This window comes from Euprymna scolopes, chromosome 37, assembly GCF_053919585.1.
Source record: "Euprymna scolopes isolate OS-2025 chromosome 37, ASM5391958v1, whole genome shotgun sequence".
NCBI lineage: Eukaryota > Metazoa > Mollusca > Cephalopoda > Sepiida > Sepiolidae > Euprymna > Euprymna scolopes.
The window spans coordinates 33,422,601-33,439,999 of NC_136518.1; the positions used below are offsets into that span (position 1 = coordinate 33,422,601).

General features: G+C 34.1%; 1 protein-coding gene across 12 annotated transcripts in view; it reads right to left on the bottom strand.

The window, feature by feature from the left end:
• LOC145261125 (rap1 GTPase-activating protein 1-like) overlaps window positions 1-17,399 on the bottom strand; it is a 1,259,270-nt gene that overhangs the window by 622,842 nt on the left and 619,029 nt on the right. For all 12 annotated transcript variants that reach the window (XM_080119382.1, XM_080119381.1, XM_080119380.1 and 9 more), the window contains one exon: window positions 12-44. In XM_080119382.1, coding sequence (XP_079975508.1) covers window positions 12-44 — 33 coding nt within the window. The remainder of the gene's footprint in view (window positions 1-11; window positions 45-17,399) is intronic.

The following is a 17,399-nucleotide window of genomic DNA, read 5'->3' on the forward strand; positions in this document are numbered from 1 at the left end:
TAGATTCTTACCTGTAATTACGAAGTGTCAATGGCACATCACAGCTGCAAGAAAAAAAAAGATAAAAAATAATTAAATTTTCAAAATGAGTTGGACAAATAGAAAACAAAGAAAATGAATAAAAAAATATCGATCCACGAAAACGAGGTAGAAAAAATGAAATAAAAAAAAAATAAAAAAACGTGTGTGTAGGGAAAACAGAATGGAAATAGCAACAAAATATAAGAATTTCATTAGGTGGCTACATTGAATAGATGTTTGCTCTACTACATAATCAAGTTACCTGAATTGATTTTTCCAATAAAAGTTTTAAAATAAACTGTAATGTTATTATTTAGGGTGATAAATTTATCTTTTTACACTCTGTATCGACATATGAGAAGCACCTACATTAATATGATGTTGTGCGGTCATTGAGGGCGACCTGGACCTTTCTTTTAGCTGAGAAGGATCTGAGTATATCAAATATTCATCTAATAATATCGTAAGAATTAATTTTCATACATGCCAAAGTTTAGCCCATTTATCGCTTTACAGTCAAATTAGATGTCCTATTTCAAGTTATTTCAAACTTTAAATAAAAGACGTATCATATTTTTATATACTGCTTATATATATGGAAAATCAGTTGCAAGATTAACTAATTTGCATATTGGTTTTGAAAATGGACATTTTATTAATTAACTTTTATTATTGTTTCGCACTAAATAAATTGTAATGATTTCAATATGGCAGACAGTTGTATCTTGTAACATTGTTTTATTTCCAAGACAAATATTTAGTATTTGTGTTCAAATACTGATTTCTTAGCGAGGATGATTTGATTTCCAACAAGTTACAATCTATTTTTAAATTACAAGTGAAAAGGCAAACTAATTTCTTCTGGTTTTTCTTTATGATTACATTGAAAAGATAAACTCGTATCGAAATGACTAAAATGTTTATGTTTTTTATGAATAAATGCGAAAGAGTGTGTTTCGTGTTTATAACAAAGTCAAAGTTGTGAATGAAATGTTTATTTTTTTAAATTGATGTTTAAAATATTTCAAAGTAGAAAAATTTGTGTGGCAATTCAACAAATCCAACTGATAATATGAATCTAGTGAACTAGTTTAAGTTGATTTACATGTTCCAAGAAAACAAAACATAAAACAACCAGAAATAGTATACGATCGTTTCAGATATCATGTTTATTTACATATAATCTCCTCATCAGTACACTGGGAATGAGGGGGTTGACACCAAAAAATAACAATCAATATGCAGTATTGTAACAGAATGTTTTTTTTTTAAACATAACAGTTGCCAATGGATTTATTATATTTCTCTTGTTGCATTAGCAAAATTAACAAAATTGGTCTTTTTAATAACTTTATTTTACTGTAAATATTTTGCCTACAAACAACATTTAACAGGAAGGATTTTCTTGTACTGATTACCAGCTAACCAGTGTTGGGAAGAGAGCCAGAGAAAGAAAGAAAGAAAGAAAGAGAAAGAGAGAGAGAGAGAGAGAGAGAGAGAGGGAGGGAGAGATAATGCAAAGCTAGTAGTTTTAGTTTTAATACAAAAACACCTTTACGTATTTTTACATTGTAAAGTAGGTACCATATTTTAACTGTAAATTTAATTCCCCCAATATTGAATATTGATTGTTATTTTGGTGTCATACCTCCTCTTGTGCTTATGAGATTATATCTAAATAAACGCGATATCGTCTCTGTAACGATCATACACTATCCGTAGTTGTTTTATATCTTATTTTCTTCTAACATGTAAATGAACTCATACTAATCTACTATTATTTACCCCACATTTAATCTATTATAGCTCCGGAGGAGTAAATATCCTCTATTAAGCTGATATTATATCTGCAGTATTCACAGCGACTTGTGTGAAATTCATCACAAGAATCTATATCTAACATTTCAAGTGTTTAGACTCAAAATTATCGGAGGAGTTTGGTAGAGTTTTCAAAGATCCAATCGTTGAACCCCTTAACAGCCAAATTTTTGGCCGAAAATCGATCACAAAGATTTTCCCAAATCTCAGTACCCTGTATATCAAATTTCGAGTCTGAAGACTTAAAATTGACAGAGTTATTGCGTAGGGAAATGTACACACACACACGCACGCACACACACGTTCACTTTTATATATATAAATATATATAGATAGATAAACACGAAGTTTCAATGTAGTTCAACTGGTTTACAGGTTAATCAAACTGACTGCATGTGTTATACAAAGATCTCACACGCTAATATGACATTTTTCCACATTTGTGCAATCCATTTCCCAGGTTGTATTTGCTTAAGAATTGGTAGCAATCACGAAGAGAGCGATTCTGACATTTGCCAGCCATTCTTCAGATACGTGCAGAACTGGCATGATGATAAATTGCTCGACTTTTCTGTTTTGTTTATTTTCTTCTTCGTTCTTAGCTGAAGCCATGAAATGTCCCTTGCTTCTTTCTGTATGAAATGGATTACAAGCCAGAGGCAAACGAAGACCATCACTCCAGCCGTTAACTTGTTGGCTTAATTTGATTCCTAACACGTCACATGATGAAACAAGTTTTGCGTGTTTAGATATACAGTGTGTGTATAAGAAGGAAAGACTATGTGTGTGTCTAAAAAGGAAAAACTACGTGTGTGTCTAAAAATGAAAGACTATGTGTGTGCATATCTTATGCTAGAAACATCGTTTGTATTTTTAACTTCTAAACGTTCTTCATGCCTTTGTTAAAAATGAAAAGAAAACCCACAAAACTAAAAATATAAGACAGTAAAACATCTAATTTCATTATTGACAGCTGAATAATCCAGAGTTGATTGTTAATGTGAAAGATGGAAACGAGTTCACAGGTAACAATTTGTAATCATTGCAAATCTTTATGGTTTTTATAAAAAATTAATTCACTTTAAAATAAGGGTCACACATTTTCACAAACACAACAAGAATAATAGTGGAATTACACGATGTGTTCCACATCAATTTATATAAGTTGTTACTACTACTACTACTACTACTACTACTACTACTACTACTACTACTAATAATAATAATAATAATAATAATAATAATAATAACGTTGCCGTCCCAGCAGACCACAGAGTGAAGATCAAAGAGAAGCGGAGCAAATACACAAAACTAACCAGAGAGCTCAAAGGGATCTAGAAAATGAAGAAAGTTAAGATAAAACCACTAATAGTTGGAGTGTTTGGTACGATACCGAAAACCTTTGAAAAAAGAATGGGATAGATTGGAATCAAAGGGATGACCAAGAAGATACAACGGATGACAATAATGAAAACTGTAGAAATATGCAGGAAAACCCTTGAACGTCGAGTCTACCACACATGAACTACAAACACAAATTGGCTACACAGAAACGAGTACAGGTGTAAAAGGTAAAGTAACATCAAATGGAATAAATGGTACAACTGTAAGATATTTTTTGTTTTTATAGTGCATGTCACCATAAACTGGCACCACACCAAATAAATGAGGGTCAAGGAAGATGGAGAGACGAGGAGAGAAAACACTAACCAGACCTCCGCTAGTTGAGTGCCAAGAGGACTGGGATTTTGGGGAGGCTTATTGCCACCTAAATTCCAGTGAAGACCAATGGTCACTACCAAAAAGAAATAAATAGTAAGTAGCTGTTGTGATTCTTTTGCATTATCATAGAGATGGAAATCATTGCGTTATCAAAAGAGACTTGTTGTCACTCAGATCCAGAGAACACCACAAGTTGCCTGTGTGACTACTCCTCGTTAGTAAATAATAATAAAGTATAAAAATCTGTAATGTTAAGAACTTAATAATTATACAATAATTTGTAATAATAAATATCCTAATATGCTTAAACTATTAAGCTTAATATTTTTAAAAATAAATAGAACGAGTATATCATTTTATTATTAATTTATTTAAAATTGTAACAATTTCTATTCTTTATACAACAATAAATATGGCCTGTTCTTTTAATATGGTCTTTTTTTCTGTCCAAATAATTGTTAGACAAATATTATTCAAAACAAATAAAAACGAATGTGACTTTTTGGAATTCATTTGAAATTGTGCTGTTTTAGTTGACAGGATGCCGTAATCTGATTTCAGAACAATTCATTTCAAAATAAAGTCAGAATTTTTTATCTTACTAGCCCCAGATTAATCAGCATCACGAAAGTTAAACGAAACGAATTGGATGAGTCATTGGAAAAAAGTTTTAATGTTACAAAATAAACAAATAAAACACAATTAGACGTTGTAAATTGATGTTTATATCAATAAAATTGTGTGCTCACTTCTAGTGCCTATGTATATGCATGTGTTTGTTGCATCTATGAATCTCAAAACAGAATCCGTTGTGTTCATGTTTTAAATGTTAGCCAATGAAAATGCTGGAAATATGATTTACTACCGATGAACCTATAAACAGTTATCTCATTAAATTTGTTAACGATTTTTCTGATTGATAGCGAGAGGAAAACTGACTGTTAGAGTAAAAATTCCTCTCCCTTCCTTTATAACTAATCAAAATCAAAATATCGAATAGAATTAAACATAATAATTTTACATCGATTGAAAATACTTTTTTTTAAGAGGACGGACTAATATTTATCAAGAATTCAGTGACAAAACAGATATAAGTTTATTGTATTAAAAAGGTGATTAAATTAAAAATGCAGAGGAAAACTGACTCGATTATAAGGAAATGTTTTACAAGTTTTATTATTAAACTTGATATGAGTTTATTAAAACAAAACGATGTCCACAAAGTCATTTTCTATATTTATTAAACTCAATATCTGTGCGTAGGTGTGTGATGTTTATTTGTTTCCTATAGAAAGGATGGTTAGAGAATACACGTAATATCTAAAAGTGTATTCCTATGTGAAATTTACAATGGAAGTGTTCTCAAATCTCTACGTGATCCCCTAAAGGACTATGCGGACATAACATCCTAAAAACTTCAAATATATTTTATTTTTATGAAATTTGAATTATGCATATAATTTTTTTCTTGGTAAAACAATGGCAGTGTTTTTAAATCTCTTATTAGTGCGTTTCTAATATAACAGAGGTATGAAGTCTGGCCCTTCTTTTAAAATTTCAAATATTACCTATTCTGATGAAATTTATATCATATCTATAAAATTCTCCAAGGAAGATAATGGAAGTAGCACTGGATCTATGTTATCCTCTATGATTTACCTGCCTCCACCTCAAAATGATCCATGGGGACAGAAGCCTCTTATAACCTTATATAATACGTAAATCCAATTTCAATGAAATTTAAGGCATATGTATAAGACACTAATAGAGAGAGTTTTCCAACATTTAGATATTTTCTTATTATGGGGAAAACGAGAGGAGATGTAGATAGTAAGAAGAAATCAACATGGCGTTATGAGGATAATGAAAAAGTCCATAGCAATGATTCTCATTCAAATGCAAGCAATTTCATAATTTCTTGCTAGTAATTTAATAAATGAAAAAATAAATATTCGTATCTTCCATAAATGTAAACCAACTACAAATTGATACAGGCTTAATAATTAACCAGGCACACCTATCATTAACAGACTCTTCTAACAACGTTCTGTGTTTGCATTAAGTTAAACATTGAGAAAAAAAACTAAAACTGTTTCTTAAAAACATTCATGTCATGCCTGACTTTTCATAATTTGAAAATTAATGTTATTCGTGATTTGCAAGGTAATTGATGTACAAGTTTACAACTGAGAACATTCCAGAAAATTACATCAACAATCATGTGCACATTCTAACGTATATTTTTTTTTCTTTTACATAATTAGTTTAATTTCAATACTAGCAGGACAACTTGGAATTGACCGTGTGTCTAACATATAAAGTTATCACATCGGATTTTCAAGTCAGACCCAAACAGTATTTAAGCTGGTAAATCAAATTTTTCTTTTGACTTGCCAATTTTCATTTGTTATACTTGTGCCATGTTATTGGCAATAAAATAATGCACTTGGTTAAAATTTATTTAAGAAATTACCTGATCTGAGACTAATAAAAACATTTTAAAATAATCACCTAAAAAAATCAGATTACACCAATAAAAAAAACTTTAATAGTTTCCCGATGAATTCAAGGTTTTGTCATATTTCTTTTAACAAACTTTATGATTTTTTCCTTTTAATTTTGGAGATTTGCCATAGAGAGGAATAGGCAATAGCTGAAATATTTTTAATTCCAATGTCGTAAAGGGTCACGTGATACATCTCATTTATCAACTTCACGATGTCTGTCTGTCTGCCTGTCTGTCTGTTTCCACTTTTCAAACTGCATCTCTTCTGAGATGTAAAGTCGCAAACTGGTGATAGACGGCTCAAATGATTGCATTTTTTATGAGCCGTTTTTTCATGGGTCATTTACCTGCTTTAAATAGTTGCTAAGGGATGAAAATTAAAAGCAGTTAGCACTTAGTAAAGTGATAACTTTATATGTTAGACACACGGTCAGCACTCTTATCATCTCTTAAAATGTTGCTATAATTCTGAAAGTCGAGTATACGTACCATTTGAACATGTTAATATTTGTATTTTAGAATAACCTCATCCTGAAGTGTCTACCCTAGCACAAGCACAGGTTTTATCACAAGAATACTGCACGAACAGGTGCCAATCGCAAAAGTTGTGACATGAAAAGAAATTCTGAATTGTGCCAATTTCTCTATGATAAATTTCTTTCTTTAAAGAAACTGGAAAAAATACATTGTTGATATGTTCCATTCTTAAATCTATTTTGCTGCATATCAATCAGTTGAATAAAAATAGACATTTATGACTTGCACACTTTATAGTTTACATATTATTATTATCATACAATGCTAAAATGTTTTTTCAGCTTGTCAGAGTTTTGATTTATGCTATACAGATTTTTATCAAAATTGCATTTCACAAGAAATTCACAATATGTCTCCATAAATGTAAGAGATAAATAATATGATTGACAGATGAAAAGAAAATGAACACATTTTAAGATTTCTTGTTTCAAATTTCCCAAATCACCTTCAAAAATCTACAAAAATACTTACTTGACATTATTGAATTTACATTTCCAACTTGCTTTATCAGTTATATAAACAATGTTCATGTTTGTATGAGAGTAACAACTTTGATTTTAAACTACAATAATTATGACTATGATTGCGATTATGACTATGATTGCGATTATGACTATAATTGCTATTATGACTATGATTGCGATTATGACTATGATTGCAATTATGACAATTATTGCGATTATGACTATGATTTCGATTACGATATAAGCAATGACCATTACGGTTACAACGTTAAGAAATGTACAGAATACTAAACATTTCAGAACTTGTAAACAAAAATAAAAATTCAATTATTAAAAAAAAACATACAATTATTTAAAAAAAAAAATACAATTATTAAAAAAAATATACAATTATTAAAAAAAAGAACATACAATTATAAAAAAAACATACAATTATTTAAAAAAAACATACAATTATTTAAAAAAAACATACAATTATTATTAAAAACATACAATTATTTTAAAAAAGAAGGAATGGAATTCTCTATCACACTCACTTAGTTTTAATGCCTGGAAACGATTTGTAAGATGTATTTAAACCGTAAAGGTACAGAATAGTTAACACTTAATATCTCGTGAACCCAAAACAAAAATAGCAGAACTTGTCTATTTTGAACATCTGGAAATGATGCTAAAAATAGTACAAATTGTTTCCATACATAAAAACTCGTCAATTTTAGTAGAGAATTTCTTTCTAATTCGTTTTATGTAAATTATATATTGTTTTTGGGTTTACGATTTCTTGAGTATTCTCTGTATGAATGTTATCAATAATTGTACAATAAAAAAAAAACTACTTATTCCATTTCCTTGGCATTTTTGACTTGATACATGAGACTTACTTATTCAGTACAAAATAATCTCATATATGAATAAACCAGATGCATACATATATCCAGAATGCAGTGAAGCGTTTTTAAATTTTTATTTGTTTCTACATAATATGAACAACTATTATACATTATTGAATTCCTCCATCTAAAATAAGAGCTTGCTGATTTTTATTTTTAGGTGATTATTTAAAAATGTTTTGCAATATCAGATGGCTGGGCTGGACTAAGTAAATTAAAATTAAATTGTAGAGAATAACTTTATCACAGTGTATGACAATATGACAAATGAACATTTAGTAGTAAGCTTAAATACTATTTGGGTTTGACTTTGAAAATCTGACAAAATATCATCGTATGTTAGAAGTAATTGTGTATCTAATCACACAAAATCTGACAAACGAGTCATAAATAATAGTGACTGTGATGTCAGCCATGTTGATGACTAACAACATTTATGCCAGTCAACCATGTTGGCAGCATCGATCACCTTGAGTCTTGCTGTCTAATGCTGCCAACAGCCATGTTGACTAAAATTAAAAGCTCATACAAAACAAACTCTATTCTAAGTTAGAATGGGATAACAAGCAATTGATTTCACATTCATTTTTATCACATGTACACACACACACACACACACACACACACACGCACACACACACACACACACACACACACACACACACACACACATATACCGATAGAAATAAAAGTTATTTAGTTGAGTATTCAAATATAGTTGAAGATAACACAGAGTTATTTAAGTGGTGAATTTATACAAATCAAATTACACGAAAATAGGGAATGGAATTTACAATATTTATAAAAAAAAATAAATTGACTAGTGATAACAAAGAAAATAGGAAATAAAAACATTAATTTTTCATTACAAGTGACCGGAAATGAGCACACGATGACTTTAAACAAACTCCATTACGTGTACGGTATTAAAGGAGTGTAGATATATACTTGAATTTAAATTAAAAAAATAATACTTGTAATTGATTAAAATTAATTAAAATAATAATACTTGTAATTGATTAAAATTAATTAAAATAATAATACTTGTAATTGATTAAAATTAATTAAAAAAATAATACTTGTAATTGATTAAAATTAATTAAAATAATAATACTTGTAATTGATTAAAATTAATTAAAATAATAATACTTGTAATTGATTAAAATTAATTAAAATAATAATACTTGTAATTGATTAAAATTAATTAAAACAATGATACATAAATTTGAGTAACAGAAATAATTGAGAGATTTAGATTTGTATAGAGTGATAGTATGAGGTACTGCTAAGTTACGTTAACTGGAGAATTATTTATAACTAACCGGAAGTTATGTGTTTGAAAACATGCAATATGGGGAAAAATAGAAAAATAACATAAAAAAAATAGTGCCCACACAAACATTAACAAAAAATAGAAACATCAAAGACAAGTGTATTTTGTAATAGTCTAACTGTAAAGATTGTGCACTATTCCACTATTTATATGGAAAATCTAGACCATAGATGCTTGTGTAACACGTAATATGTGATGGGGCTATATAATAAAGAAAAGTTAAAAAATGTGAATGTATCGGATTGCTGGTGTAGAAGGGCTGCCCATATGGTTAAATGTCAGTTTTAGTCATTTAGAACTGCTTTAAAGCTTCACCGCTCACTCATTTTTCGACCAAATTTCAAACAATTATTACAGTTTGTAGATCACCGTCTCAGCTATATTGTGAAAATGTTTTTCAACTTTCGTTCAGTAAAACAAAAGTTATGATGAATTTTCTGGTGTTCAAAATCGTAAAAAAATATATAAGAGGGTGAACGACACATTTTAAGGCTGGTTTCCACAGCAACCACGCCGCAGCAGCGACTACTGTTGCTACTAATTCACTAATGAAAGCATGAAAGGGAGATAATTGGAAGGGGGGTTATTGAAAGCAAAAGAGTGCTGTACATTATTATTGCATTGTGTTTATGGGGCCAAAAATATAATACTGAAATTAAACAAAGAACAAGTGAATTTATTGAAAACCTGGGAAAATCATTGATTACAATAGAAAAATGCGAGCATGAAAAGTTATATGGTTAAGCTTAAACATGGAAAAGTAAAGTACTAGTTGTTAAAACTGGGAAAGAAAAGAACAAAATATTCTAGTAAAAAATATAATAAATTTATAACTTAAAATATTTCCTCTTCCAGTTTTAACGACTAGTCCTTCCATGTTTAAGCTTAATCGTATTACTTTTCATGCTCGCATTTTTCTATTGTAATAACAATATAGTTTCAGTGTTTGTTTCACTCGGCAATATTTTCCTAAGAAATAGAAAAAACAAATTAAATAAAAATGTATTTACGTTGAAATATAAACACGTAATTCTAATGAAACAAGTAAATCTGTTGTGACCAATTTCGCTAAAGAATGTACAAAACTTATTTTTAATTGATGGAAAACATTTGCTATTGTATCGTTTGCGACTGCAAATTATGAATATTCCCCTTTCTCATTTATATTTCTCTTGTCTGTGTTTGAAAAAATATTGACACTGCAGTAGAAAACAATAAGAAAATGTTAAAGTAATTACACAATGCAAATGATTGTAAGTCTAAGAAAGAATAATTAAAATATTTTTGCGGTTGTAAGAGTTCAAAATGGCGACGGTGATAAAAAAAAAAATCTTTCCGTTGTATGAGGGATGCTCCAAAAGTAATGTTTCCTATTTTTATTCCGCCCGAATGGATCAGAAAGGATTGCAAATTGCATTGCTATGATGATTGAAGTTATGCATTCATGACCTGAAATTTTCATCTCCCTGTTGCAGATATGAATAGTGTGAGACTCTGATCAAACAACACCTGTCATCGATGTGCGTCAGAAACAGAGATGCATCATTGAATTCCTGGCAAAAATGCATTGAAAATTATGGTGACTATGTAGCAAAATAAATTCTGAAGTATAAAAGGTTCAATAGTACTACTCCCATTTGCGTAGTTCTTTTTAAGTTAAAAAATAGGAGGCTTTACTTTTGGAATGGTCCTCTTAGTACATATAATCTATATATATAAAAGCCAAACGTCTGTGTGTATGTATGTATGTTTGTTTGTAACGCTAAAACTTTTGAAAGACGGAACCAAACTTGACAAATTTGGTATCATATCGAAGCCCCATCACCCGGATGACAAATATCGAAATTTCACGTCAAACGGAACACTAGAAGTTGGTCAACTGATCAGTTATCTTCGAGGGGGGCCCCAAAAAAACCTGTCATTAACGCTAAAACTTGAGATGAAAGATTTCTCTCCCCTAAGAATAAAACATATGTTCAATATCTGCTTTTGTTTTTTCATTGAGTTCAAACGTGCACAGTATTCAAATTTGGGAAAGAGGATGGAACAACTTTCTCTTCTGCCTCTCTCTCACACTCTTTATCTTCTCTCTCTCTCTCTCACCCTGTTTCTCTTCTCTCTATATTAGCACTTATCAAGGCCAATAGGCAACTCGAGGATCAACTCGACGATGAGAGTTTAAACGTGCACAGTATTCAAATTTTGGAAAGAGGATGGAACAACTTTCTCTTCGGCCTCTCTCTCACACTCTTTATCTTCTCTCTCTCTCTTACCCTGTTTCTCTTCTCTCTATATTAGCACTTATCAAGGCCAATAGGCAACTCAAGGATCAACTCGACGATGAGAGATCAAACGTACACAGTATTCAAATTTGGGAAAGAGGATGGAACAACTTTCTCTACTGCATCTCTCTCACACTCTTTATCTTCTCTCTCTCTCACCCTGTTTCTCTTCTCTCTATATTAGCACTTATCAAGGCCAATAGGCAAATCGAGGATAAACTCGACGATGAGAGTTCAAACGTGCACAGTATTCAAATTTGGGAAAGAGGATGGAACAACTTTCTCTTCTGCCTCTCTCTCACACTCTTTATCTTCTCTCTCTCTCACCCTGAAAGATTCCTCTACCCTAAGAATAAAACATATGTTCAATATCTGCTTTTGTTTTTTCATTGTTTATACGGTCCTGGGCAACGCCGGGTATCCCTGCTAGTAATATATAAAAGCGAAACGTCTGTGTGTATGTATGTATGTTTGTTTGTAACGCTAAAACTTTTGAAAGACGGAACCAGAGTTGACAAATATGGTATCATATCGAAGCCCCATATCCCGGATGACAAATATCGAAATTTCACGTCAAACGGACCAGTAGAAAGGGGTGAACTTATCGTTTTTCTCCCAGGGGGGCCCCCAAAAAACCTGTCATTTTAACGCTATTCATTACGTGTCACGTGACGTGACGTCAGCTCAGTAAAATGTCGGCTGCGGCTGAGGTACGTTAAAACTGCCTTCGGAGGAGTAATTGATACTATAACACAGTTAAATATTAGTTTTCCACTCGAACCGTTATTACCAACGGAATTATCGCACTCCAAAAATCAAAATCCCAAAATTACACGAAAATTGACGTAGGGAAAATGTTTTTATTTTTGCTTGAAGTTTTTTGCCGGCGAAGATGACTTTGCTCTTTGTAAAACATGTAAACAAAGATTTAGCCATTTTGTTTATACATTCTAACTCAGTCAAACTTGAAGGGGGAGGGGTGGGTATCAGTATCAGGCCGCTTATGTAAACGAAAATTAGGTCGCGTGCACAGTTTAACAAAGAACACTTTCTCTCTCTCTCTCTCGCCGTCTTTCTCTCTCTCTCTCTCTCTCGCCGTCTTTCTCTCTCTCTCTCTCGCCGTCTTTCTCTCTCTCTCTCTCTCTCTCTCTCTCTCTCGCCGTCTTTCTCTCTCTCTCACTCTCTTCTCTCTCTCTACCACTTTCCTAACTCTCTCTACCACCATATTTCTCTCTCTCTCACTTTCTTCTCTCTCTCTCTCTCTAGACCTCTTTCTCTTCTCTTTCTCTCTCTCACCCTCTTTATCTACTCTCTCTCTCTCACCCTCTTTCCCTTCTATCTATATTAGCACTTATCAAGGCCAATAGGCAACTCGAGATTGAGAGTTCAAACGTGCACAGTAGTGAAATTTGGGAAAGAGGATGGAACAACTTTCTCTTCTGCCTCTCTCTCACACTATTCATCTTCTCTCTCTCTCGCTCTTTCTCTCTCTCTCTCACCCTGTTTCTCTTCTCTCTATATTAGCACTTATCAAGGCCAATAGGCAAATCGAGGATAGACTCGACGATGAGAGTTCAAACGTGCACAGTATTACAATTGGAAAAGAGGATGGAACAACTTTCTCTTCTGCCTCCCTCTAACACTCTTTATCTTCTCTCTCTGTCTCACCCTGTTTCTCTTTTCTCTATATTAGCACTTATCAAGGCAAATAGGCAACTCGAGGATCAACTCGACTCATCATATTTCTCTCTCTCTCTCACTCTCTTCTCTCTCTTTCTCTCTCTCTATCTAGACCTCTTTCTCTTCTCTTTCTCTCTCTCACCCTCTTTATCTACTCTCTCTCTCTCACCCTCTTTCCCTTCTATCTATATTAGCACTTATCAAGGTCAATAGGAAAACTCGAGATTGAGAGTTCAAACGTGCACAGTAGTGAAATTTGGGAAAGAAGATGGAACAACTTTCTCTTCTGCCTCTCTCTCACACTATTTATCTTCTCTCTCTCGCTCTCTCTCTCTCTCTCTCTCTCACCCTGTTTCTCTTCTCTCTATATTAGCACTTATCAAGGCCAATAGGCAAATCGAGGATAGACTCGACGATGAGAGTTCAAACGTGCACAGTATTACAATTGGAAAAGAGGATGGAACAACTTTCTCTTCTGCCTCCCTCTAACACTCTTTATCTTCTCTCTCTCTCTCTCTCACCCTGTTTCTCTTCTCTCTATATTAGCACTTATCAAGGCAAATAGGCAACTCGAGGATCAACTCGACTCACCATATTTCTCTCTCTCTCACTCTCTTCTCTCTCTCTCTCTCTAGACCTCTTTCTCTTCTCTTTCTCTCTCTCACCCTCTTTATCTACTCTCTCTCTCACCCTCTCTCCCTTCTATCTATATTAGCACTTATCAAGGCCAATAGGCAACTCGCGGATAAACTCGACGATGAGAGTTCAAACGTGCACAGTATTCAAATTTGGGAAAGAGGATGGAACAACTTTCTCTACTGCCTCTCTCTCACACTCTTTATCTTCTCTCTCTCTCGCCCTGTTTCTCTTCTCTCTATATTAGCACTTATCAAGGCCAATAGGCAAATCAAGGATCAACTCGACCATGAGAGTTCAAACGTGCACAGTATTCAAATTTGGGAAAGAGGATGGAACATCTTTCTCTTCTGTCTCTCTCTCACACTCTTTATCTTCTCTCTCTCACCCTGTTTCTCTTCTCTATATATTAGCACTTATCAAGGCCAATAGGCAACTCGAGGATCAACTCGACGATGAGAGTTCAAACGTGCACAGTATTCAAATTTGGGAAAGAGTATGGAACAACTTTCTCTTCTGCCTCTCTCTCACACACTTTATCTTCTCTCTCTCTCTCACCCTGTTTCTCTTCTCTCTATATTAGCACTTCACAAGGCCAATAGGCAACTCGAGGATCAACTGGACGATGAGAGTTCAAACGTGCACATTATTCAAATTTGGGAAAGAGGATGGAACAACTTTCTCTACTGCCTCTCTCTCACACACTTTATCTTCTCTCTCTCTCACCCTGTTTCTCTTCTCTCTATATTAGCACTTATCCAGGCCAATAGGCAACTCGAGGATCAACTCGACCATGAGAGTTCAAACGTGCACAGTATTCAAATTTGGGAAAGAGGATGGAACAACTTTCTCTTCTGCCTCTCTCTCACACTCTTTATCTTCTATCTCTCTCACCCTGTTTCTCTTCTCTCTATATTAGCAATTATCAAGGCCAATAGGCAACTCGAGGATAAACTCGACGATGAGAGTTCAAACGTGCACAGTATTCCAATTTGGGAAAGAGGATGGAACAACTTTCTCTTCTGCCTCTCTCTCAAACTCATTATCTTCTCTCTCTCTCTCTCACCCTGTTTCTCTTCTCTCTATATTAGCACTTATCAAGGCCAATAGGCAACTCGAGGATCAACTCGACGATGAGAGTTCAAACGTGCACAGTATTCAAATTTGGGAAAGAGGATGGAACATCTTTCTCTTCTGCCTCTCTCTCACACTCTTTATCTTCTCTCTCTCTCTCACCCTGTTTCTCTTCTCTCTATATTAGCAATTATCAAGGCCAATTGGCAACTCGAGGATCAACTCGACCATGAGAGTTCAAACGTGCACAGTATTCAAATTTGGGAAAGAGGATGGAACATCTTTCTCTTCGGCCTCTCTCTCACACACTTTATCTTCTCTCTCTCTCTCACCCTGTTTCTCTTCTCTCTATATTAGCACTTATCAAGGCCAATAGGCAACTCGAGGATCAACTCGACGATGAGAGTTCAAACGTGCACAGTATTCAAATTTGGGAAAGAGGATGGAACAACTTTCTCTTCTGCCTCTCTCTCACACTCTTTATCTTCTCTCTCTCTCACCCTGTTTCTCTTCTCTCTATATTAGCACTTATCAAGGCCAATAGGCAACTCGAGGATCAACTCGACCATGAGAGTTCAAACGTGCACAGTATTCAAATTTGGGAAAGAGGATGGAACATCTTTCTCTTCTGCCTCTCTCTCACACTCTTTATCTTCTCTCTCTCTCTCACCCTGTTTCTCTTCTCTCTATATTAGCACTTATACAGGCCAATAGGCAACTCGAGGATCAACTCGACGATGAGAGTTCAAACGTGCACAGTATTCAAATTTGGGAAAGAGGATGGAACAACTTTCTCTTCTGCCTCTCTCTCACACTCTTTATCTTCTCTCTCTCTCTCACCCTGTTTCTCTTCTCTCTATATTAGCACTTATACAGGCCAATAGGCAACTCGAGGATCAACTCGACGATGAGAGTTCAAACGTGCACAGTATTCAAATTTGGGAAAGAGGATGGAACATCTTTCTCTTCTGCCTCTCTCTCACACACTTTATCTTCTCTCTCTCTCTCACCCTGTTTCTCTTCTCTCTATATTAGCACTTATACAGGCCAATAGGCAACTCGAGGATCAACTCGACGATGAGAGTTCAAACGTGCACAGTATTCAAATTTGGGAAAGAGGATGGAACAACTTTCTCTTCTGCCTCTCTCTCACACTCTTTATCTTCTCTCTCTCTCACCCTGTTTCTCTTCTCTCTATATTAGCACTTATCAAGGCCAATAGGCAACTCGAGGATCAACTCGACCATGAGAGTTCAAACGTGCACAGTATTCAAATTTGGGAAAGAGGATGGAACATCTTTCTCTTCTGCCTCTCTCTCACACTCTTTATCTTCTCTCTCTCTCTCACCCTGTTTCTCTTCTCTCTATATTAGCACTTATACAGGCCAATAGGCAACTCGAGGATCAACTCGACGATGAGAGTTCAAACGTGCACAGTATTCAAATTTGGGAAAGAGGATGGAACAACTTTCTCTTCTGCCTCTCTCTCACACTCTTTATCTTCTCTCTCTCTCACCCTGTTTCTCTTCTCTCTATATTAGCAATTATCAAGGCCAATAGGCAACTCGAGGATCAACTCGACCATGAGAGTTCAAACGTGCACAGTATTCAAATTTGGGAAAGAGGATGGAACATCTTTCTCTTCGGCCTCTCTCTCACACACTTTATCTTCTCTCTCTCTCACCCTGTTTCTCTTCTCTCTATATTAGCACTTATCAAGGCCAATAGGCAACTCGAGGATCAACTCGACGATGAGAGTTCAAACGTGCACAGTATTCAAATTTGGGAAAGAGGATGGAACAACTTTCTCTTCTGCCTCTCTCTCACACTCTTTATCTTCTCTCTCTCACCCTGTTTCTCTTCTCTCTATATTAGCACTTATCAAGGCCAATAGGCAACTCGAGGATCAACTCGACCATGAGAGTTCAAACGTGCACAGTATTCAAATTTGGGAAAGAGGATGGAACAACTTTCTCTTCGGCCTCTCTCTCACACTCTTTATCTTCTCTCTCTCACCCTGTTTCTCTTCTCTTCTCTATATATTAGCACTTATCAAGGCCAATAGGCAACTCGAGGATCAACTCGACGATGAGAATTCAAACGTGAACAGTATTCAAATTTGGGAAAGAGGATGGAACAACTTTCTCTTCTGCCTCTCTCTCACACTCTATATCTTCTCTCTCTCTCTACCCCTGTTTCTCTTCTCTCTATATTAGCACTTATCAAGGCCAATAGGCAACTCGAGGATCAACTCGACGATGAGAGTTCAAACGTGAACAGTAGTCAAATTTGGGAAAGAGGATGGAACAACTTTCTCTTCTGCCTCTCTCTCACACTCTTTATCTTCTCTCTCTCTCTCTCACCCTGAAAGATTCCTCTCCCCTAAGAATAAAACATATGTTCAGTATCTGCTTTTGTTTTTTCAATGTTTATACG